General features: G+C 32.2%; 1 protein-coding gene across 1 annotated transcript; it reads left to right on the top strand.

The window, feature by feature from the left end:
• The first annotated feature begins 1,067 nt into the window (after positions 1 to 1,067).
• LOC132726917 (medium-chain acyl-CoA ligase ACSF2, mitochondrial-like) lies at positions 1,068 to 27,064 on the top strand. The gene is made up of 18 exons (XM_060712328.1): positions 1,068 to 1,206; positions 5,614 to 5,797; positions 7,151 to 7,285; positions 7,780 to 7,827; positions 8,275 to 8,366; positions 8,901 to 8,948; positions 9,298 to 9,415; positions 9,905 to 10,003; positions 11,375 to 11,535; positions 11,933 to 12,024; positions 12,420 to 12,490; positions 12,795 to 12,902; positions 13,809 to 13,963; positions 14,715 to 14,862; positions 15,842 to 15,894; positions 16,496 to 16,553; positions 26,520 to 26,591; positions 26,946 to 27,064. Exons 1-18 carry the CDS (start codon positions 1,181 to 1,183, stop codon positions 27,012 to 27,014), a joined length of 1,737 nt encoding a protein of 578 aa, XP_060568311.1. The 5' UTR covers positions 1,068 to 1,180; the 3' UTR covers positions 27,015 to 27,064.

Genomic DNA, 27,064 nt, shown 5'->3' with positions numbered 1-27,064 from the left:
ATCAATTCATATTGCCTATAGAATAAATCCTAGTTATTATTTTTATTGACTGGAAGTCATTTATAAATCCAACAGATAAAGTGTCAATAAGTTATGACAACACTTCATGTCAGTAATAAAGTATCAAATTGATTGTTATGTTTTAAATGCTCCTCATCTACGAGTGTGTTTATTCTGTATTGCCTTTTTCATTGATTCATTACTGGTATTAAGATAAGAAATAATCATTATTTTGATACATTAAGTTTGTATATTATAATGTAAATCACGAAACGGTTAATTAAGATTTGAAATACAAATAGACATTTCCTATTTATGGAATATCTTGCGCCTTACATATTTCTTTTAAGAACATTTGAAAATTTCATTGGTCTAAATAGATGTTGTTTTATTTCCTCAAATTTATTCATTTTATTGTATATCATTTTCCACATTAACTCTACATTATTTTCTACGTAATTGCGGTATATCAGACCACATCAAAGATCTAGGCAAGCATTTACAAAAGTAAGTACTATACTATTTAATTACGTAATTGCGTGAGATATAGTTAATATTGCATTACTTTATTGTTTTCAATTCTTATGTTCATTATCTAATTACTTTAGAAAGTTTATATTCATTATTTGTTACATATTTCAAAGTTTTCACGATATTTTATACATTTCAAATGGACGTTCGTGACCGAGTGGTTAATATCGTTGACTTGTCCCTCATCGCTGTGGGTCCGAATCCCTGCAAATACTTTGAATTCGCTCATGTGAGGAAGCTAACCAGCTAGCTAACGACCGTCGGTGGTTCCATTCGGGTACGTTTTTGTGCTCAAAAATGCACGGTGGGAAATATACCAGCAAAGCTTAAAAGTTGCCATATAACATTTACTATGTCTACATGGCTATTGTGTACTTTATATATGTGTATAATGACTCAAGTACGTTTGATACATCTTTAAATTATTAAGGTCTGAATTGATAACAAGATGCAAAAATAGAATATACTTTATCAGTTCGGTTATCTTTCATTGTTTATCAAGCATATCACATTGTAAATATACTATTCATTAATAGTCCAGCTCGTACAAATAAGACAGTGACAAGCTTATTTGAACGACCTTTAAAACAGACAATATTCGTTCTATTCTTCATTTATATTGCATGAATGAAATAAAGGGATATAAATAATGCAGAAGCAAGATCTTCATATGAGGTAAACGCCTTTTCCTCTAGCCATCCTCATTTTGATCTCAATGTCATATGACATTTACGTATTTCTTTATGTACCACTTATGTAATATAATAGTAGCATGAATAATATTTACAAATAAATTAATTTGAAATAAAACCATGTTGTTATATACAGTTTGAAGTATTTTATTTGTTTGTTGCTGTTGCTTTCTTCTTTTTTTTTTCTTTTTTTTTTTACAATATTGGTTCTTGGTGTCATTCCGCGGTTACTTGAGTCAAGTTACCTTATAAAAATAATATCTAACTAAATTGATCGTAATCTCGGGTTAATGATTCATTAGTTTTTTTTTTTTAATTTACAGTGTTGTCATAATTTTGTTGTTTTTGTTTTATTTTTTTTATTTTATTTTTGTTTCGTTGTTGTTGCCGTTGTGGATACAAATTTAAAGTAACATAACGAGGGATATACTGTTATCCTGGCTGTAAGAAAGTATCATTCCAACAAATGAATAGAAAGCAAAAATGTAGTTTTACTTAAAAAAAAAACTCAAACGCTTCTTTCTTATAAATCATGAGTTTTTCAGTGAAAACACCAAATAAATTCAACATTCAAAAAGCATATATCTAATAACACATATCCATACATCGTAAAATAAAGGCAAGCCTCAGCTGCACATATGAAACTTTATTGGCAATAAAACAATGTTCTTTGTTACATATAAAGCCTTACATTTTTTGCATGATGTATGTTTAATAATATCTAATATTAGATACAAGTTTTGCTTTATGGGACTATTTATACATGTTAAGTTATTATTTTCCTTTAAAGGAAGGCCACGACGTTTTAAGAAACTTAGAGTGCACAAATTTGTTTTCTTGCTCACTGTACTTATTACAACTTTCCATTTTTTTTAATTTTAAAAAAACCCAAAACTATCATAAACTATAAATAAAAAGGGTATATGTAGGTAGTATATTGTGTTTTTTATTTGTTTTTTTTTTCTATATTATAACAATGACGGTTGACTGGTGAAATAAGACTCTTAGTTGATATATATGAACATGTGGTTTATGCGAAAATAAAAGTTGTGGTAATATTCAACTCAGAATTCCTGGTAAACATCAGTTTACATGTTGGGTTCTTCCGAGATTAATGCTTTGACCTTACATCTTATTAAAAGTATGTTTCAGTTGTAATGCCATGGCTGGATGGTAATTATATGCATGTGAATAGGTTATCTAGCAGGTCAAAATCAGTCCGATATTAAAAAATTACCTACTAAAATATAAACAAAGTCAGTGAATGATTAGAATTCAATAAGTTGCTCCACCATCTTGATCAAACTGACATGTATATTTATGACTTGGCTGAAATGGCGAAAAATATTTTATATGCATATATGACTAGAAATTAAAAGTCAGTCACTACTTACTGAAAATCTTATTTTAGTCAATAATTATTGCTTGTGTGTATGCAATAAGTTTTCCATCAATCTTAGTAAATCTGACATGTACGTAAATGTATGTTGATAACATGTCTGGAATAGTGAACAATAAACATTTTGATATGCCAAGAAGATATGTAGAAGCAGGTAAAGATAAGTCTGATATATACTAATTGAAAAGATTTTTTTTTGGTCTAAACCAATGTTGAGAAAGAAATCAAGTTTAAATTTTGATACTAAATTCAAAATTTTATCTTTATTACATGGTACATGTATTTAGGTGCAACTTTAAATCAGTCCTTAAGTTAAAAAATGTATGTGATACCCGTAATATTGGACTTAACGTGTGATACTCGTAATATTGGATTTAACGTGTGATACTCGTAATATTGGAATTAACGTGTGATACTCGTAATATTGGAATTAACGTGTGATACTCGTAATATTGGAATTAACGTGTGATACTCGTAATATTGGAATTAACACGATAAACATTTATTGTGTTATCTTTCGAATTTCTGAGAATTTATTAAGTAATTCTAAGTGTTTATGTATGTTTATATACAGTAAATTATGTAGTTAATTGAACACTTTATATAACAGGTTATGTCTTACTAGGAAATGCTACCATTTAAAATCATAACGATTGAAATTAGTGATACTACCGAGTCAACGATTTGTTTTATTGCTCACTCTTTTGTCGCTTATAATGATAAATTATACAGGGTTAAAGAAAAAGAAGTTAATAAAAAGGCTACGAGAACTTGATTCATCAATTTGTATGTTTAACTAAATTTCCTTTTTTAAGTCGTCGATTTACTTGATAAACTTTATATTTTATGCATAATAGAATTAAAGTGAATATGTTTTGCGAGATCTAACTCATTTTGCAATCCAAAAAAACTTAGTCGATGGATGTAATGAACTTTTGCTTTTATAGAATATTTTATGTTTGAATTCTTTCGGCACACTTTAACGTGACATTGAATCTGTTTATTACTGTTTATCTTTTGTTCGATAAAATATTATCAGTATGTTATTAGATACTATAATCATGATACATTTGTCTTTTTGATAAACATATAAATACGGAAGCTTATCAGGACCAATAGTTGATGAGATGTTTTGCGCTAAGTCGACTTATTTTTATTCGCATTGATAAGATGTTTTTGCATGTCTCAATAAAATTTACAGACAAAGATGAGAAGCTTTTAGGCATTACAAATTTTCTCGATATGCTTGAAGCTTTTGTCTCTTCGGCAAAAATTCTGTCGAAACTTCTTGATATCACGACTTTGCTGAAATATTTAGTAAGACGCAAAGACGCTACTCACATTGACAAATAGCTCACGTAATTCAACAAAAGTTTTTTTGGCAATGATTAAAAATTGTACGTATTACGTATTAATCATAACATCTTCATGGAATGTTTAACGTATAACGTATTAATCATAACGTCTTCATGGAACGTTTTTGGTTAAATGGTCAAAACGAGAAAAAGCAAGAACGTTTAGATACGTGAAGGCCCTGATAAGCTTCCGTATGTTTTTGCAAACAAGTTGACATGACGTGAAACTTTTAGATAAGTGGAGGCCCTAATAAGCTTCCGTACAAATCAATTCTTAAACTTAAGATATTGAGATATCCTTTGCAACAATTTTCTGAAGTTACTGCAATACTTTGGTGACAGAAATGTATCTTTGTTTTATCAGAAATTATAAACTGCTTTATGAATGTTCAGAAACAAAGTGTTAAATAGAAGATGTATGACTTTTATGGTCCTTCGGGATCATTGATGCCAGCACTATTAAGTCTTTAGAACTGAGTACGGCTTAAGCCGATGCTAGGGGCGTCAGGGATGTTGAACTTACTCATCACCCTCTTGTACAGGCTCAATCAAACCGAATCTGCAATTTTCATCTAATTTTGTTGTGATTAAAGCTTCAAAGGGATCACTTTGTTTCCAGAAACAGCAGGTGTCAAGTTCTGTGTGACAGTTGCCCCGTACTTCACTTCAATGTTGTTATATTGTCCTGGTCCTGTGTGACCATTGATGCCAGCACCATTAAGTGTTGAGAATTGAGTACCGCTCAAGCCGGTGCTAGGGGCGTGAGGGATGCTGCACTTATTCATTGTCCCTCATGCACAGACTTAATCACACCGAGTCTGCAATTTTCATGTAATTGTGTTGTGGTTAATGCTTCCTAGGGATCACTTTGTTTCCATATTTTCATGTATGCCTATCACTGAATGATATGTAAAAGATTTATAAGTGAACACTTTAAGGAAATTAAATATGTGGTTATATTTTCTTTATATTGCTTTATCATTTGGGCCGCGTCACGACAAAACCAACATAATGGGTTTGTGACCAGCATGGATCCAGACCAGCCTGCGCATCCGCGCAGTCTGATCAGGATCCATGCTGTTCGCTTACAAACCCTATAACAAGTAGAGAAACTGATAGCGAACATCATGGATCCTGATCAGACTGCTCGGATGCGCAGGCTGGTCTGGATCCATGCTGGTCGCAAAGCCACTATGTTGGTTTTGTCGTGACGCGGCTCAATTTTACTTTATACACAGCTGACGCCTGCTGTTGGTTTTCATGTCATTAAAAAACTTACACAACATCTGTACAAACTATGTTAGAAAAATTAAATGATTTTTATCGTAACTATAACTATAAAAAATATTTCGGTAACGATAAGACTCATTCATTTATCGATGTTATACTTAATTGTAAATCTAAGTGTTTGTTAATGGCATAATTGTTTGTAAATTGTGTCCGACACATCTATACATTACACTATTACATTACCCTATTGTACAGGAAAACCATTTTTGGTAAAACTAATATTAATAGCTCAGGTTTACCTCTATAAATTCGAAAGTTTGTATTGAAAATATATGACAGGTTGGTTAATGGCATTGGAAAAAACTAAGAGAAATTAAATGTTTTCTTTTGACTTTGATATTTGCAGGGATTGCCTACCTTCATCGGTCCCACTGAAAAACAGTTATTACCATGGAACGTGCACGGAACCTTTGTCTGGTAACACTATTGGTGACGTACTTGAGGACGCAGCAAAACAAAACCCAGATCACGTGGTGTTTCGCACGCATGAATATCAGGAGCAAATTACTATTTCAGATTTAAAACTTAGGGTAGATATTATATTAAAAATATTTATATTCTAAGTAAGATTTCCCAAAAAAAAAGAGAAAAAAAAGAGGTATCAGTGGCAGACCTATGTCAATAGCACCATTTAAGACATTCATTTAATGTTTAAGCTGTATTCTTAGTTCTTGTGATAACTGTCGGTTTTGTAGGGTTAGAAAACTAGAAAATTCTCAATTTTGGTTGAAATAGCTTCAATTGATACATGGACCGAGATGCAAAAGGAAAGTATTGTTTTGTTACAGAGAACTGTTGTAGAAATAAAGCAATATATTGGCAATTTTGTAACAGAAAATATAGAAATGTATTCACTACACGATCATATACATTTGAATGAAATTTACATACTTTAGAATTTATTTTGCATGTAAATAGCAGACGGATGAAACAAAATTAGTAACTTGTGATGTTTGTCTTAACGTATTTACTTTTACATGATACCTGAATATTTAAATACATCAACGCCATTGGAGCTTACTCCATATGACGTTACGTGTCTAAAACATTTGCGTTTACCCGTTGAGGAAATAGCTGCAAAAGGTACTGAATAAAAGAAAAACGTTAATAAGAATCTCAGTTCTGCATCTTTTACTCAACATTCTTTCGCTATCTACACGTAAACAAAATTCAAAATGAGCCGTGTCATGACAAAACCAACATAATGGGTTTGCGACCAGCAAGGATCCAGACCAGCCTGCGCATCCGCGCAGTCTGATCAGAATCCATGCTGTTCGCTTACCAACCCTATTACAAGTAGAAAAACTGATAGCGAACAGCATGGATCCTGATCAGACTGCGCAGATCTGCGCAGACTGGTCTGGATCCATGCTGGTCGCAAACGCACTATGTTGGTTTTGTCGTGACACGGCTCTTAATTATCAGATTTCAATAAAAATGTAGTCAATATTTGCTGATATTTTGCTCAACAAAATGTAAAGAATTTCCAATTAACAATTACTGTACACTTTATTTTACAAAAAATAGTATATATGTATGTAATTTTATCAAGATGATTCTGCTATTTCTCCACCGAGTCAAGGGAATTGAAAATTGAAAACACCTTACGTATAAATTTACATGATTAATCTATGATCAACTTAAAATATTCTGACATATATGAGCTGCGTCACGACAAAACCAACATAATGGGTTTGCGACCAGCATGGATCCAGACCAGCCTGCGCATCCACGCAGTCTGATCAGGATCCATGCTGTTCGCTTACAGACCCTATAACAAGTAAAGAAACTGATAGCGAACAGTAAAATATGCTGGTCGCAAACCCATTATGTTGGTTTGTCGTGACGCGGCTCATATGTGTCTGACATGTACGTATATTTAGGCAGATGAGGTGTCAAAAGCATTAGTCGCATCAGGACTACAGCGAGGAGATATAGTATTTTTGGTTGGTGTAACGGATATTGAATACTTTGTGTTGTATTATGGTATTACACAAATTGGCCTCAGTTTTCACTTTGTAAGTATAATGTTGAGCACCAAATTGTAATAGAATATCAGTTTTAAATCATATTAATGATATATGTATTGAAGGGTATTTTTGTCCTAGTAACATGCTGGACACTTAATACACTATCATAACTATACAATTTATTTGTTTCACAGTTCTCTTTGTATTTGCCTTGCCAGTTTTGTCGGTATCTCGAAGTCTGTTTTAAGCGATGTAGTACATTTCCGTGACACTTTACAAAGTATAGCATTATCTAGCTTGCTATATTTTTATATTTTTACATCTTTACAATATACTTATCATTTTTGTTTACGCAATCTACTGCCTTATATCTTTAGAACTTCCGCGAAAATGTTAAAACTGAATTAAGCTGATTTGAAAGAGCATTGCTAAAATTGAGCACAGTGGTATTGTACTAAACAAAGGTTTACCATGGGAAACCTGTAATATATGATAAAGCACTATGACATAACTATATTGGTTAATTGAATTTTGTCTTTTAGCCACAATTAAGTGAGCCAATAGAAATGGATACGGCTACATATTGCAAGGTAATGTATCAATTTTAATTTTACAATTTATTTGTCATTCTGTGGAGTCCTCCGTCTTCAATTGGTTATAACCGCTGACTTCCAATCACCTGCTCCTTGCCTTTTGTTGGTCTCAAATTCGAACAGGGGTTCTTACTTAAGTGGTTCTTCTCAGCTCGTACCCGAAACATTGTTCCGTGGTGCACAAACCAGTACAACGCATATAACCTTTATAATGACGGCGTGACCTAAAACCCAACTAAGGAAAAATAATAGGCATTGTCTGATAATTTGATGCCGCGTTCATAGTATGAATGTTAATGAATGTTGATTTAAGTGTTCTGTAAAAAGAATAGGTTTAGATTATATTATGTTAAAAGTAAATTTAACTGTTTTGTCATCATATTCAACTTAGTCTGATAATACTTATCATACATTATGACATTTGTATTCTGTATCATTATGTAGCATAATCCTGCATTGATATTTGTTGGAAGAGATCATCCATCCGCAACTATTCCAGTAATAGATGAGTATCAACAAAATCATAAAGTTCAGGGGTATAGTAGGTTGATTTATTTCTTCATGTATAATTTAGAGTTTGTAATATCAATCCCCATATCTTTATTTAATAAAAAAAATACATGTATATGAGTAGTTATGCCAAACACATTCCAAGGAATCTCTGTCAAACTGGTAGAATGCTTAGTGTTTCATATTCACAATTTTACGGTCTGGTGAAGAAGTTACGTTGTCCATTTATTTCAAATGCTTCAATCTTGCGTTGATATATACTTGTAAGATACTCATAATAGAATATGAACAAACCTTTCAATCCGTACAAATGGTCATTAAATTATCACATTAGACTTATATGACCTACACATATATTTACATTGTAAAAATAACAGTATAATTACTTTCGTCATTGTTTAGATGCACCGATAATTCGAATTGTTTATCTCTTTTAATTTCAAATCTTCTGACAAACAATGAAATGATTTTTTTTAAATATCTAAAAGATTTGAGTGTTTAACGAAATATGAAATATTTCATACATTCATGTACATTTTATTTGTATTTCTTTGAAGTAGAAGAGTACCAGTTCCTGTAATATTAGTAAATACATCGATACAAAACAGGTAATGGACATTGATCTGCTATAATTGTACACTAATAATTTTGTCTTTAAGTTACTGTAATAACAATGAAAATGCCTATTTTATTTCACATTTTTTTATTTTTACCTCAAATACGAGATAAGATGCGAAAACTTTAGTGTTCCAGTAAATTATTTTTGTTGTTGTTGTTTTTTTTTTTCTTTTAATTTATTTATTTCTATGATAACTTCTGTACGCACACAAAAACATATTTAACGATTAGAGATATTCAGAAAAGTTCGAAAGTGTAGCGAAATGATCCTATTTTGCGATGTTTAAAAAATCGAGTAAGACACAGTAAAATGCAACAAATTTCCATTTCATTATTTAGTAACTTCACAGATTACAAAAGTTTTCTTCAACATGGGGATACCATCAATAAAGATGAATTTCTGGCAAGAAGTAAACAGGTTTCTATAGATGATATAGCAGTACTTTTTGACTCAAGCGTAAGTAATGTTTAGTCATGTGTACACGTATTTCAGAAAACTATTTCACACGTTACTGACCAATTCGAGCTTGTAAGGTGTTTTTTCCAAATAAATGTTCTGGTTATTTCAAATAAATGTTCTGGTTATTTCAAATGAATTAATATTCAAATAATCACCCGTTTTCACGAACGATTAGTATCTCACTATAAATCTATATAATGTTCCGAATAACGTTGTTTATTTAAACAAAAAAGCGGGAAAATACGCATATCATTCGTTTCCGAAAAAAGGTTTTCTGTATCACATATAGATCAAATTAACAAACAGGGTATTCGAAAATACGTCTTCTTGTAAAACTACCTCATTTCATTAACAAAGTCATTGATAATATGAAAGGTAAACAGAAGAGTACATTTATATTGCTCGGTGATTTCTATAAAACTAATATGAAATTTAATCGAATTGAATATTAACCTTTTTCTTTCATTTTCTTCCCTGTATGTCTAGGGGACAACTTCTGGAAAAAGCAAAACAGCATGTGTTTCCCATCATACATTGGTCAATGCTGCCAAATTTTCACGCCGTGCTTATACTAGCACCGCTCCTGTAAGTGTTTTTATTTGTTGATGTCGTGTTATAATCGAAATAATATATCCAAATCGGTGATTTTATCGCTTGATAATATCACTGTTTGTCGTTCGGATGCGCATCATTATATATCGCTCGGGCTACGCCCTCGTGATATATTTCGTCGCATCCGAACTCCAAACAGTGATGTTATTGAGCGATAAAATCACTGTTTGGGATATATACTTTCTTAATCAACTATAACGATATCTGGTTGTTTTTTATCATTGATCTTAAAGGCACTCAGAAATTCCATATCTTTTAAATTCTTTAGAAATGTCAAACATGTGTTTAATAATGTTAAGATAATAGATTAAGCGCATGTTTTAAAATTGGACCGAAAAAGTGGCGCGGCATATGCAGTTATGTGTCGTAAAGGTAGCAAAATGTAAGCAAAGTAGTATTTTGACTTCCATACAATTCACTATGGCTATACCAATTGCCAACAGAACAAAAGATCAAGAAGATAGTTCATTTTTGTAATTGAGTATGCTTTTGGAAACTGTAACAAAATACCAAAAATAAACAGTTTTTGAGAAATGAAATTGATAGCATTTCTGAGGCATATTGGCCTTTAATGGAACACCATTAAAAATAAGATAAACATAAAAAGAATACTGTTGCACGTTACATATAATTATATACGTATAAAAATATCAAACGTCCCTTATCAATGATACAGAATGTAAGGGAAACAATGCAATTTATCCCATAATGCACATTCCGGACATATTTATCATTCTTTGCAGATATAAAACATATGTTTGTTTTTAACAAGATGTTAAACCATTTTAAAACTGTTTTAACTAATTGTTTCATTACAATTTAAAAACCATATATCAAATGATGACTTTAATATCATACAAGAGTAATCGTATGTTGGTGTAGAAAACCCATTTAATAATATTACAATTTGAGCGACAATTAAATGGTTCATTTACTATATACAGATGCATTATAATATGATATTAATGCATTATAATATGATATTAATATGATAATTATAAAGAACTATTTTCATACTTATAAAGTATATGTTAGTTTATAATATACATTCCTCTGTTGCAAATAGTTAAACATTAAAAAATAGTGAGTTAATACCCCATTAACTAATGAGATAAAACGTTTCCACATCTTAAAGCGTATTTTACACTTTAAACATGAATACAATTAAAAAGACGAGGTCCAACAACTTCATGGGACAGAATATTTATGAGGGTTATCTCACGTCCTTATCACCGACTTAGGTAGTATTAAAAACAATAAAATGTACTAGAAAAATCGAAAAAAAACTTGGTGACATACGAATTGTTTATCATAGAATAACAATATATCTTCATTATATTTAAGAGTGTGATTGGTGTCCTGAACCCAACAATAGATGACGCCGGATGTACTCTACAGGTGACTTGCACCGTTTATCATAGAGCTGTATGTGTAATGGGACCAACATCGATGACACCTACCGTTGACGCAGTGGAAGTGTTTATGGCATTTATTGACAAAGAAAAGTAAGACACACCTAAAAGATAGGTTAACGTATTGTAATATGTTCTGTACCAATATACTACAAAATATATCAATTTGATAAAAATATAAGTAGAACAATGTTCACATAAAATTTTCCTTGTTGTAATTGTACAAAATATTTCTTCCTTAGAAATCAAGCCTCAAAGGTTTATTGAGTTCTGTTTGATATCTGATATGAATAACTGACAGTCTTAAAAATATATACATAAATTTGTCTGACATCAAACTGATGAGAAAAGAAATTATTCTAATCGACATACATGAAATATTTAACTATATCTATAAAAGTATTAATACAATAAAAAGGTTGTAACATTGAGGGTCTTTACCGTGAATTATTTAACATTTTATACATCACATTATTCAACATACTTTCAGAATAACTTGGTATAATGGGCTGCCATTTGAGCTCATCCATGCAATGAATTCTCCAAAAAGAAGCAACTACGACCTTTCTTCATTAAGAGGAGGTAAAAAATCCTAAATCTATGTCATACTAGAATTCGAGTCTGTAATAAAGTCTATAACTAGGCACAGTACGATAATGAAGGTACAAAAAGCCTCTGTTGAGAATCTCTTGCTTTTGTTAGCTTCCGTAGTAAATTCTACCAGATGTAAAAATAAGTTCAATAAATCAGTAACGTGTTCTAGTAATATACACAATAATGTTTGCAGTGTTCGTGTGAGATTTCAAATCTTTACTCTGCTGAGTTTGTATCATAACTTTAATCAGCCTGAGATTTTGGGCCTTTTCTTTGTAACACTGGCGACTGGAAAATATAAGTAATTAATTAAGGGAATAGTTAAAAATTAAAAACATATTTGCATTAAGTGTCAGAACTTTATCTATCAGTACATATTGCAGGAAATCTTTTAGGACAAGTTACAAGGTCTGACACTAAAAAGAAGCTTTTACAGTTTTTCAAAGACTCAGTGGTAAAACCTTTTGTTGTTATTGTGTTATTTATTTTTCATTTATTTATTTATAGGGGAGGGGGCAGTGATTTTTTTTTTCCAGTTTAGACATTATCTATTTTTACTGGTAAGACTAGTGTTCCTGCCAATCTAGTTTTACTAGAATCAGGCAATATCATATATTAAAATATTAAACTTCAAACCACCAATGTCATTCGGATGATTTAGATGTCATTTATCCCAATTCCTAATACTTTCAAAATTCATTATAGATAGATGATGGTAAAAAGGGTTTTGGGTACATACTTTTCTGTATCATTTCCAGACTTTATTTGGGTCAACAGAGGCGTTTTCAGGATTAAGTACATCACCCGTGCACTCTAGTTTAGAACAACGTATAAACACCGTTGGTTACGGATATCCCCATACTGAGGTAAACGTAAAATATATAAATATGTTTACCATTTAAAGGCCCATTATGCCTCAAAAATGCCATCATTTTTATTTCACAAAAACCTTAATTGTTTGGTATCATGTCACAGTTTCCGAAAATACTCATTTGCCTTATATAACGATAACAATCTTAGCTTCTTTTGCTTGTCGGCAAATGATATAATTATAGTGAATGGTAGTGAATTAGTATTTTGTATAGAAGTCATAATACTACTTTGTTTACATGTTGCTACTTTCGCTACACATTATTGTACTTTCAGTGCTACTTTCTTACGCTGTTACATAACTAAAATGCTCTAAACCCGTTATTAAAATATTATTCAACACATATTTGACATTTCTAAAGAATTTAATAAATGAGCCGCGCCATGACAAAACCAACATAGTGTGTTTGCGACCAGCATGGATCCAGACCAGCCTGCGCGTCCGCCCAGTCTGATCAGGATCCATGCTGTTCGCTTACCAACCCTATAACAAGTAGAGAAATTGATAGCGAACAGCATGGACCCTGATCAGACTGCGCGGATGCGCAGGCTGGTCTGGATCCATGCTGGTCGCAAACCCATTATGTTGGTTTTGTCGTGACGCGGATCAAATATGGATTTCTAACGCATAATGTGACTTTACATGTATGCATTTGAATCTGAATTACAACATCATTGTAAACGTTACTATGTCGAAATTCGTGAGGTTTTGAAAATTCTGAAGAGTGTTTGTGAGCTTTTCTCGTGTGAACTATAAAACAATATCATATGTAATTTACCACGTCTTTTCTTTTTACTACTCACTTGCCAGGTGGATAATTTAAATGATTTGTACAATGTTCTTTTGCCGTTCGTTTTGGTAAGATATATTTTTGAATTATATGTTTTGTTTTTTATTGCAGATTAAGCTTGTAGATAGTAATAATGTAGTGGTACCTATAGGGGAGCAAGGTGAGCTTTGTGTAAGAGGATGGACGGTATTTAAACAATATCTTCATGATGAGGAGTTAACAGCCCGTGCTAAAGACATCACCAAAAACGGGTGGTATCATTACGGGTACTTCTATTATTTTTTTAACTGTTGGACCATCACTTTATTCATGTAAGGTTTATAAATCTTCATGACTATTTTGTTCTGATCTGCTGCCACATAGTACTATTTTAGTAAAATAAAGGTAGATGTGAGATTGTTGAAGGGAACAACTTTAGAATCAACATCTGAATGCAGTACTTCAAACTAGATTCTTTCAACTTATGGACATATCTGAAGTGATCCAAGAGAGGTACACATTTTGAACAGATATTTCTTAAGCAATAAACATGAGTCAATTACTTTGCAAGACTGGCAGAAGAAAGGCTTCTACACAAATAAATACGCAATATATATTGAAACAAAAGTAAAAAAGTGATTAATTAGATCTAATATTTCTCAATAATTTCCTACATTTCAATGTAACATATTCCTTGCCATAACACCATGTTCATATTTACAAACAACCCATAAAATAAAATTGCATTTTAAACTCATTTTATGTTTGTCAGAATGTTTTACCTTATTTACCATGAATTCTGTATCTCTTACGATTTGTAATGGATACCTTAGCAAACTCTATCGGAGGTGTATTCCGTTGATATTTGTGTTGCAAAGCAAATGCATTATATGTTATTTTTGCAACCTGTCTCATATAAAAATTCATTTGTTATGAGTATTCTATGTACATAGAGTTATGTATTGAATGTCATGAAATTTGCCGAATGTTTACGAAATTATGACAGATGTATTTAACGTATGTGCTCTATTTATTCAGAGATATTTGTACAATGGATGAGACTGGTCACGTGACCTATATTGGTAGAAAGGCAGATTGTGTGCGCTACAAACATTTCTCAGATGTCGTGTATCCGGTACAGATACTGAGTGTCATAGAGACGAACAAAAAAGTACAAAATGCAAAAGTAAGCTATTTTGTGTCCCGACTATAGGGGGCATTAAGATTTGCCCAAGTCTCTCATGCATCCGTCCGTCCGTCCGTCCGTGCGTCCGTCCGCCACATGTAACTCTAAAGCGCTTGAGCAAGAGTCATTAAAATTTACAGGATTGTTGATTAGCATGTTAAGGTGTGTACCTGAGGTTTCGCTTGTTGATTAATTCAGTTATACCAAAGTGATGGCATTGACTTTTTGTTTGTTTCATTTTACCCCTTTTACCAACATTATTTCAGTCATATAGGCGGGTAGTTTCCTAACCATCGATCCTGGAGAGTTAAACTAGTACTAGACTACCTTCCTCCGTGCTAAACTACCAAAGCATCTCCCGGTGATCGAACCCACGCCAGAGAGGTAGCTGGATTAGAAGTCATCGACTCCAACCCCTCGATCACGGAGACATTGACGTAATGATATGCGACTGATAAAAATAAAAAGGTTACAGGTCACTGATAAATCATAACGGAGTGAAAGATGGGTCAAAAAGCTGTATGAGAAACTATGAGAAACGATAACAGAGTCAAAGATGGGCCACTGATAAAATAATAAATAAATGAGGCAAAATAAAAGCGTGAAAGATGAATCATTGATATATAGCTGTTAAAGAAACAAAAACAGTGTGGTAGATATTTTACTGGTAAAAGGCTGTATTATAAACTATGAAAACAATAACAAAGTAAAAGTTGGGTCACTGACAGAAACGTTAACAGTGTGAAAGATATATCCCTGATAAAATGATAAATGCTCGAGAAGCAATAACAGAGGTCCTGATAAAATAATTATGAGTGTGAGTATGAACAGTGCAACGGATCCTAAGACTCACCTGCGTTTAAACGCTCTATAATACGAAATAATAAAAATACGCAATACTGTTCATTTATTAAAGAAAAATGAGTTATTTTTTCCCCTTTAAACACAGCTATATGTCAAGAGTGAATTGTATTTGTAGGTAATAGGAATACAAAGCGATGAAAAGGGAGACGATATTTGCCTTTGTGTAGAGTATGTATTGAATATTTGCACTTATTACTACTTACAATTACTCGAAATGTGTCTTACCGTATTGCTATATTTTATCAAATGAACAATAAATTTATGTAGTGCATCCCTTTACCAATTAAATAAGATATTTATACGTGCAATAATAAATCATAAACAAAGCACGTTTAAAAAATTATATCTATATGTAGCTTATACTTGTCTGAGCAATGGTGGACTTACGGGCTTCCATTTGTGGCAAAGCCTAAAGTTTATTCAAATGTTATCTCTCAATGTCGTGCCTGTGGTTAAATGGAAATGCTTTTGTAATTGTCCTTATAATTGGAATTACCTTCTTTTTGAAACAGCTTTATTGTACCAAAATAACCAGACACAATAACACAATCCATTATCAGTACATATGTTAATGGCTCGATTTAAGGCATAATAATCTAATTTCCACACGAAATATCTACGGACTTGCACAAACAAGGGCGGCCAGTCCGTACAAAAAGCTTCCCCAACATTTTTCCTGCGTAAACTGTATCAAAGCGTTACAGTTCAATTAAATATATACACTCAGCTTTAAATTTCCAGATCTGATCGTATATATTCTTTATTGTAGACCAAAACCAAACTGCACTGTTACAGAAACTGAATTAAAAGATTCGCTCAAAGAAAAGGTATGTGGCATGGAACAATTAACTTAAAATAAAATCATTTAAATTATTGCTGTTTAATTTTATGTAATACAATATAATGTATTTCCAGTGTCATTTTATACTCATCAATAGTGTTTAGGTTTTTTTGGGTTTTTTTTTTTCAAATAGTTTCTAAAGTAAACGTCTTGATTAAACAAATTTTAATCAATATTGTACCTTTATTCCGCCCAAATTGTAATAATTACAGTACAAATACAATCAAGAATCGAAAAATCGAAACATTAAACTGAATTAACAAAATGTTTTACATAACAAAAATATGGAAATTTAGTTAATAAATGAATGGAATTTGTCTAACAGTGAAAAACATTAAAAGATTATAAATATACATTGAACATTCACGATACAATTCGATACATTTCGATAATTTTCACATGAATTTATGAATCAAAAATATATGTTTTTTATATTTATATATTAAATCTGCTAGTATCTTTATATTTATTATAATCATATATAAGATATTAATACTCGTTTGTTGTCAGAAGTATTAATTATTCTTTTATTAAAGGTGAATTATCACTTACCCAAAGGCAAGGTATAATTACCTGTATCCCGAAAGAAAACAAACCAAAACAATATTTAAAAAACTGGCGACCAATAACTTTATTGAATTATACTTTAAAACTAGCCTCAGGCACATTAGCCAAAAGACTTAAGTCAGTTTTAAATTGTTTGATAGATACAGACCAAACAGGATTTCTAAAAGGAAGATTTATCGGAGAGAATATACGATTAGTCTACGATATAATGAATTATTTAGAAGAAAAAAGAATGCCAGGACTATTAGTAATGATTGACTTTGAAAAAGCATTTGATACACTTTCTTTTATTTTATAAATAAGACTTTTGAATTTGTTTATCTTGGCCCAATGTTAAGAAAATGAATATCTCTTTTTTATACAAATACTGAAACTTCAGTTAAAATGAATGGATTTGTGTCTAACTTTTTTAAAATAGGGCGTGGTTGCCGTCAAGGAGACCCAATCAGTCCTTATATTTTTATCTTATGTGCCGAAATATTAGCCATCAAAATAAGAACTAATAAAAATATAAAAGGTATACATATCAACGGAACAGAGTATAAGATTTCACAGTATGCTGATGATACCTCTTTATTGTTAGATGGATCTGATCAGTCTTTAAATTGTACGCTTGATATTTTACATGAATTTTCTATTATTTCTGGATTAAGAGTTAACTTTGAAAAAACACATGTTATTATGGATTGGCTCTTTAAAATATAGCACTAGATCAATAAAAACTAGGTGGAAATTAATTTGGGGTAGTACATCATTTAGATTACTTGGTATCAACTTTCACGTTGATTTAGAAAAAATGATAACTTTGAATTATACTGAAAAAATTGAAAATATCAAAAAATATATCCCAGTGTTGGAAAAGAAGGGCTTTAACACCTATTGGTAGAATAACTGTTGTAAAGTCACTGTTACTTCCTTTATTAACTAACTTGTTTATATCACTTCCAAATCCAAATCTCAGATGTTAAAGGAAATAAGTAATATGTTTTATGATTTTTGTGTGGCAAGGTACACCAAAGATTAAATCTTCTGTATTGGTGAAAGAATATGTAAATGGTGGTCTAAAAAATGATTGATGTATGTGCTTACATGAAAAGTTTAAAAACTTTCATGGTTAAGAAGAATTGTATCATCTGAATGTGATAAATGTTTACACTATTTTAGAAAAACTTTTTAGATATTAAGAAGCTATTTAATTGTGGAAAGTTATATACAGCATATATATTTAATATTTTGAAAAATTCATTTTGGAAAGATGTTTTAGGTGCTTATGTAGAATTTGTAGAAAAAACACCGATTTTTTCTATGGAAATGTTGTTAGAAATGCCTCTGTTCTATAACCAATATATTTTGATGGATAGAAAACCTTTTTTTATAAAAAAAACATGGTATGATAAAGGTTTATCAAAGATATTATGAATGTGAATGGTATTTTCCTTGAAAGGAATGAATTGGAAGCAAGATTAGGCATTAAAGTAAACTTCATTTACTATGAATTAATTACAAGTGCTGTCAAGAAATACAGAAGTGTATTAAGTTTAAAGTTATGTGAAAATTATGAAATTGCTTCCTATTCTCCCATTATATGTTGTTATTTAAAGCCTATACTACTTTGTGTTAAAGGTACATCAGACATGTACAATATATACATAAAAAATGATGATATTCCAACTTGTCAGACTAAATGGAACACTTGCTTTCAATTAAGTCAATCTGACTGGAATAAAAATAGTTGGGTTTTTGACATTACCAATGATTCTTACTTGCAATGGTTTCAGACAAGACTAACACATAGAATATTAGCTACTAATTATCTTCTTTTGAAAATGAATTTATCTGTTACAAGTATGTGTACTTTTTGTAAATCAGAACATGAAACATTGTTACACCTATTTTGGGAATGCTCATTTGTCAAAATATTGATTACAGAAATTATTAAAATTGTTAGGAATCATGATGCTTTATTTGATATTTCATCCTACATATAAACTCACTAATGGGCCCCACAGAGAAGACGCAGCTATCAGCAGCCAGTGGTCATAACGAGGCATTAGCAGCTACGGTCAAGACGTATAATTGTTCTTAATTAAAGTAAAGCCTGTCGTATTTTTCACAAGTTTAAATTATTATAGTGTAATTATTTAGGACTAACAAGTGTTTCATTTGTGGATATTAATTAAGCAGTTAAGAAAAGTGTGATAAGAGGTATGTTTAATTTATTTGTATATATTTATTTTAAGTTTATACTTAAAATCGTTTAATTTTTTGTCAAAAAAAAAAAAACAAACAAACCTCGTATATGTTTGATGTCTGAACACCACAGACAAAATATACATTTTGTAGTTATACATTTTATAACAACAATATTTATTAGCCAATTTTATCTGAACACTGCTGCCAAATACGAAAAAAAAAAAAAAAAATGTCTGAACACCACAGGCAAAACAAGATACAGTGTTTCGTAATCATGCTTATCCAAACACCATGGAAAAGCAAAAATTGTCTGAACACCACAGACAAAAGACTCATTTGTTCGTAATGAAATCATGCTTATCCAAACACCATGGAAAAGCTAAAAACTGTCTGAACACCACAGACAAAAGACTCATTTGTTCGTAATGAAATCATGCTTATCCAAAACACCATGGAAAAGCTAAAACTGTCTGAACACCACAGACAAAAGATACATTTGTTCGTAATTATGCTTATCCAAACACCATGGAAAAGCTAAAACTGTCTGAACACCACAGACAAAAGATACATTTGTTCGTAATTATGCTTATCCAAACACCATGGAAAAGCTAAAATGGTCTGAACATTACAGACAAATTATTATATTTTGTTTGCAATAGGGCGTGTTCATGCAACATGACATACATACATAATAATAATAAATAATAATAATAATAATAATAATAAAAAAAAAATCAGGCGTCTTGCATATCACAGAGGGACGAATTAATGATTTATGTAGATATCTATTTGACGGCGTTATTTACGCCTGACTGCGATTAAATTCTAATCGTTTATATATGTTTCTTCTTCATTTTATTGCTTAAATGGACTGCTGCTAGAAATGTTTAAAAAACATTTTTCAGGATCATGGCCGACGATCAAGAGGTCGGAAACAACCAGTCCAATATTCCCAATATATTTGAAAAATTCGGGACACCTGCAGGATCTTCTAGTCAGTTAGAAGACATCCAAAATGCAATAAAAGGTTTAACGGAGACTCTGACTTAAATGAGGTCTGACGTAAATTCTTTGAAAAGAACTGCAGTTACCTGCGAAGAAACATCAACTTCGAAACGTTTTTGCACGAGGGATGATTCAGGCTCAGATCACGAAAGCGTGGGAGATTTTTTTCACCGAATCTGGGGTCACCGACGGAAATGATGATGATGATGATGATGATGATGAATTCTGCATGGTGGATTTCTTCGAGGATGCCTCAGAAACAGGAGCGGCGATAAGTGACAAACTAGCCACTTTGAGCAATAAAGCTTTGCAGGTACAACCCAAAGAAGAAAAAATAAAGGAACTTTTGGACACACACAAGAGGCCTAACAATGTAGAATTTCTACAAGTACCTTTGGTGAATGAGCAGTTGTGGCGACAGTTGCCATCTCAAGTTAAAGCACAGGATTTTTCTGTTGCAGAGGACACAGAAATTTTTTTCGTCTGCTTTGGTACCGGTATTGAAGACCATGGATGAGTTAAAGACAGATGGACGACCAAAAAAATGAAAGAGTTGATTGGGGATACTTTCAAACTGTTAACCAATGCTTTTGTCACTACTTCTCAGATGAGACGTGACAGGATAAAGAAAGAACTTCTCCCGCTTTATAGGCCAATTTGTTCAGCAAAACCAATCTGCCACTCATCTGTTTGGCGATAAAGTAGATGAAGAACTTAAAAAGTTAAGGGACAATAAGCAGCAACTTACATGTACTTCCAGGCGTTCTTTTTAGGGAAACGCCAGGGCATGGCGACCCTGGTACCTCAGCACAAACGGAAACATGCGCTCAATTCACAGGGCAAACATGAATTTCAATCTACAGCGACGACGTCAAAATCACAATTACAGAACAAAACAGCAGAAAAAGAATACTTTCCAATCAAGAGCACAGAAAAATTAATATCCGAAGTAAGTAATCATAATATGAAATATTCCTCTACCATTATAAATACTTCACAGAATTTTCGGCGGGGAAGACCAGAATGGCGTTGAATGAGTGGAGAAAAATAACCAAAGATAAATGGATACTAGAAACTGTAGACGGTTATCGGGTACAGCTGTCAGCAACTCCTTTTCAGTATAAAATTCAAAACCATTTAATTTTAAAGAAAACGAAAAACAAGCAATACAGTTTGAAATTACACGGTTTTTAAATCAAGGAATAATAGAACTTGCAGACGAAAACTTGGACGGAGAATACATTTCGAATATATTCACAAGACCAAAATCAGACGGACGGATTAGAATTATTTTGAATTTAAATATTTCAATAGCAACTACGTCAGCAAAATACATTTTAAAATGGAAACTTTGGGGTCAGTGACCACAGCAATGAGGAAAAATTATTATTTCGGCAAGGTCGACATTTCTGATGCTTTTTACACTATACCTATATACGAACGGGACAGACGGTATTTTCGTTCTTTTTTCGAAGGTGTAAAATATCAATTTACAGCGCTTGTGATGGGATTTGCAAAAAAGCCCTAATGATATTCACTAAACTGATGAAGCCAGTTTTTTCTCATTTAAGAGCGCCGGGTCATAAGGTCCAGTTACATCGACGACGCCATTTTGCAAAGGTTCAGTCATACTCCGCCGTGCTCGAAAATACAGCAAACATGAATATATTTAACAAGTTAGGATTGACAAATTTCAATGGGTAAGAATCTGTCCTGGTACGTCGAAAAGATTGTATTTGGGATTGATGCTGGCCTTAAAACACTCGAACAATAAGATTAAACAAAGGACACAAATGGTGAATGAAATATCAATCGAAGGTTTGCATTTAGACATAAAACATGCCCGGCGAATAACATTCAAAAAAATTTCAAAAAGAATTAGTGGGAAAACCCCTGGGTTGAGGGGGCATCGTAACCGGGGGAATGGCATGCTCGGGTAGCATAAACTGGTACTTTAGAACGACATAAGGAAAGGGAACTGAAAAACATAAGGGTAATTTTAATAGTTTTTTTTACAACTCACGCCAGATATTTTGGAAAATTTGCGATGGTGGATCACTCATATACATTCATGTTTCAAAAGTATTACATCGCCTGACCCGAATAACATTATGTTTACTGATTCTTCGGGACATATGTGGGGCGCGTATGATAAAACAGAAAATAGACGAACAAATGGTTTTTTGGTCGGCGGAAGAACAAAATCAACATATCAATGTGTTAGAATTAAAAGCGTGTCAAGTTGGGCTATTGTCGCTTTTTAAAACACAACAGAAATATCTATATAAAAATTTATATGGATAACACTACGAGTGTATCATACATAAATAATTACGGGGGAAGAATAGATTCATTGACTAAAATTGCGCGCGATATCTGGCAATTGGTGTATTCAAAGAAACATTTTGTTGTCAGCACATCATGTATCGGGGTCATTGAACGCACGGCAGACAAACTGAGTCGTACTGGAAATGAAGATTTAGAATGGAGTATATCACCTGAGATGTTCACAGCAATTTGTCGGTCTTTCCCGTCCTTAAATATAGATTTATTTGCATCTCGCTTAAATAACAAGTTTTCCGACGTATGTTTCAAGACAACCTGACCCAAATGCTTTTGCTATAGACGCTTTTTCATTCTCATGGCATGATAATTGTTATTATTGTTTTCCACCTTTCAGTGTAATAGGCAGGGTCCTGCAAAAGTAGAAATAGATCAAACAGAACTACTGTGTTTAGTAGCACCAATATGGCCTGCAACAGACATGGTGGCCGACATTAATACAACTTATTGTTGCACCATGCATTCTACTTCAGCACCCTCAGGACATCCTTACGTTGTGGCCATCGACCGGGAAAGAAACACCCATTAACAAAGATGAGGCTGGCGCTTTTTCCCTTATCAGGAAAGCGCTTGAAGATAGAGGGATTTCAAATGAAGCTCAGCAGATTATCATTAATTTCGTGGCGGAGAACAACCAGGAAACAGTATCAAACATATCTTAAACAATGGTTTCATTTCTGTGAAGGGAAACACGATCCCTTTAAACCCCTTGTAGCAACAGTGATAGCATTTTTTGTCTCACCTATATTCAAAAGGGATAACCTACAGTGCGATTGGTATTGCCAGATCAGCAATTTGTGGGTTTGTTAAGATAACTTCAAACGTAGATCTCAGCAATAATAACCTGATATCACGGTTCATGAAAGGTGTATTTAACACAAGGCCGGCACTTCCGAAGATATAAAGAGATATGGGATGTGCGAACAGTTTTAGATTTTTTATCAAAACAGAAAATGATACATTATTATTTTTGGCTGGAAAATTAAGCATGTTGTTTTTATTGTTGTCAGCTCAGCGGTGTCTAACACTCCATCTCATTTGTTTGGAAGACATTAATATTTCAGACGAAAGATTGATAATAAACACTCCACATTTATAAAAAAACATCGAAACCTGGTCGGCATCAGACACCCTTTTTGTTTGACAGTTTTAAATCAGATAAACGCTTGTGTATTGTCAGCGTCATTAGTGAGTATTTACAGAGAACGAAAGACCCTCAGAAAATACCAATAAAATTACTGATATCAACGGTCAAGCCTCATGGGGCCGTTTCAAAACAAACAATTTGTCGCTGGATTAAGCTAATTATGCACAGAGCTGGGGTGCATAAATCATTCAAACCACATAGCACGCGCGCTGCTGCGTCTTCAATCGCACACATGCGTGGAGTCCCGTGACAGACGATAATTGAATCAGCGGGATGGAGCAATGCTAAGACATTCGCTAAATATTATGATAAACCAGTATCAAATACCAATGGAAAATCTATGCAGGCTATCATAGATATTGCTAATTAGAGTGTATAATAAGGGGACAAAAAAAAAAACTGTAGTGATAATAATAATTATAGCTATATTTAATTACTTTCTATATAGTTGTGCATGGCATTTATATTCTGTAAAAATATGAAAAACATGTGTTTTTACCGAATTGCAGAATACAAAAAGACCTTTATGTCTTGAAATTAAATCGTTGTTCTTCATAATAACATGAAAGATAAATATTTACTATGGCGTTGGATGGCACGTAATGTCCTTTCCAAAATATCGCAAAAAGGACTCTAAAATCTCTGTGGGGCCCATTAGTGAGTTTATATGTAGGATGAAATTAAATGATTAAGCTAGACTTACTTGTAAGGTGAAGGTTAATCATGATTTCATCCACATATAACTCACTAAGGGCTCACACACCCAATCCGCTACCTCCCCGTTTAAACTGATATTTTTGCGATATTATTCGGCATTACTTACTCTAAAATATGACCACTGGCTGCTGATAGCTGCGTCTTCTCTGTGAGCCCTTAGTGAGTTTTATGTGGATGAAATCATGATTAACCTTCACCTTACAAGTAAGTCTAGCTTAATCATTTAATTGATTGTCAAACTTTTATATTAGGTTATACAAAAAAGAGCCAGTCAAAGTACAATATCCTATGTCTAGAGATAAAGAAATATGTTTATTTATGTAGGAGAAAAAATATTTTACCAAATATAGATGGATTAATTAGAAGTTTTAAATTAGCCTCTTCAATTATTGATGCATGTGCAACAAATACAAAAGATAACATAATGAATTGGACAATTGTTCAAAAAATCATTTAATTCTTTTTAGAGTAATGTAAATTTATAATTTATTAATATACAGCCATTGCTTTTTGTTAAAAGTTTGAGTATAAGAAACAACAACATAATGTTTTCTCTGTTCAATCTATGAGCTACCTTTCCTTTTTTCTCTTCTTTTATTTCCCTTGTGATTTTGTTTGTATATTATTTTGTGTATGTACATTTGTATATATTATTGTGGAAATGTGAAGTTGTGATTAATACTCAATGACAATAATCAATAATTGTTACTAAATCAACAAATATTTGATACATGTGTATATATAATATGATAAATAAAATCTTTGTAAGGTATGGAGGGGGATGCCCTCGACCCCCACATACCCATGACGGGGGAAATAAAAAAAAAAAAAAAAAACAAAAAAAAAAAAAAAATATTAATACTCGTATAAGTCAAAGTTGTCAGTAACATTATTTTCTTTATGCAGAGCCTTTTATCATATATATCGCCATTTGTGGTGGCGCGATAGCTCAGTTGGTTAGACCACTGATTATCACTCCTGAGGTCCCGGGTTCGATCCCGGGTTATAACCTTGGGATTTTTCAGAAACACTTTCGGTGTTTCCCAATTAACTAGAGGTGTACTGGTAAGAAATCCATGTAACCCCCGCATGTATTAGTGCTATACACTGGGCATGTCAAAGAAGCAAGGGGTCTATTCAATAAGAGCTAGGGAATGGTTCCCGGATTCCCTTGTATCTCATAGCTGTCTCTTAAAAATTTTAACAATGCATACATGCTTAGAGTGATCGTAAACGATTTTAAAGCAGTATGATGTAGAGCTAGAACTAGAACTTATAGTCCCTTCTAAACAAGCGGAGTGTAGAAATGTTGTTGGGGGAAGGACACTCCCACTATTTGTCTTAAATAACACAAGATTGCATGTACTTGTTTATAGGTTCATAATGTTTTGTCTATAATGTATCCCACCTGAAATATTTAAGAAATAGACTATTTAAATACTGGCTTTGTCTTGTTTTTATAACTAGAAATTAAAAAAACGTGTAAGCCTATTGTGGACAATTTAAATGAATAACACACTATAGTGTTATATATATGATTGGATAACGATAGATAACATTCTGGGTGCTATACATAACTGCATAAAAATGTCGTAATATTTCAGGTCACGACGTTTGTTTTTCTCCATTTTATTCATTCATTGGCAATTTGTTTGGAATCAAAACACTGAGATTTAGAGTGTGTATAATGTATCCCACCTGAAATATTGAAGAAATAGACTATTTAAATACTGGCTTTGTCTTGTTTTTATAACTAGAAATTAAAAAACGTGTAAGCCTATTGTGGACAATTTAAATGAATAACACACTATAGTGTTATATATATGATTGGATAACGATAGATAACATTCTGGGTGCTATACATAACTGCATAAAAATGTCGTAATATTTCAGGTCACGACGTTTGTTTTTCTCCATTTTATTCATTCATTGGCAATTTAAATAAGTAAGTTTATAATTATGTTTTATTTTTTATCCTAGCTTATAGCAAGTCTGTTACCTGATCATTACTTTATCTTCGAGGAATTTCCAAGAATAGGTGCTAGAAAAAAGGTATAATATCGTATGTGTTTTTTCTCCGTGATTTACTGAATGTTTAGATGAAATAGAACGCATTAAAATTCATTACATAGATGATTTACACACTCGTTGTGGCAAGTGATTATTTGCAAACCGTAGTTTATATGCTACTGTTTAATTTTCAAATAAATGATATCGAATTTATAATGATGAAAAAAAACTTTATTTGTTCAAAATTATTCAATTTGCATTTTTGTTCAAAATTGATCAATTTGCAGTAGTAGCTTTGTATATATAGACAATATGAACGTCTAAAGCGTCGTTCAAACCTGATGTTTTATTACAAAATTACATGTTGATGTTTATTTGTTTTTGTTGCTTTTTCAGATTGCTTTAAATGGGTTAAAAGATATTGTAGAGTCGAAGCTGACTGAGGAGAGGCGAATAAGCAAATAGATATACAAAATATAAATGCATTGTCAAACAAGTGAATAGAAATATATCAA

Source organism: Ruditapes philippinarum, unplaced genomic scaffold (genome assembly GCF_026571515.1).
Source record: "Ruditapes philippinarum isolate M1 unplaced genomic scaffold, ASM2657151v2 ctg3478_1_1_1_1, whole genome shotgun sequence".
Classification (NCBI taxonomy): domain Eukaryota; kingdom Metazoa; phylum Mollusca; class Bivalvia; order Venerida; family Veneridae; genus Ruditapes; species Ruditapes philippinarum.
The sequence above is the reverse complement of the archived record's forward strand: the minus strand, read 5'-3'. Positions and strand labels throughout refer to the sequence as shown.

What these genes read in the sequence shown, in the direction of transcription:
- LOC132726917 (XM_060712328.1), top strand. Translation starts at nt 1,181, where the DNA reads ATGCAGAAGCAAGATCTTCATATGAG. An exon ending in TTTCAGATTTAAAACTTAGG is followed by an intron (nt 5,798 to 7,150) that starts GTAGATATTATA and finishes ACGTATATTTAG; the next exon opens with GCAGATGAGGTGTCAAAAGC. An exon ending in ACGGATATCCCCATACTGAG is followed by an intron (nt 12,903 to 13,808) that starts GTAAACGTAAAA and finishes TTTTTATTGCAG; the next exon opens with ATTAAGCTTGTAGATAGTAA.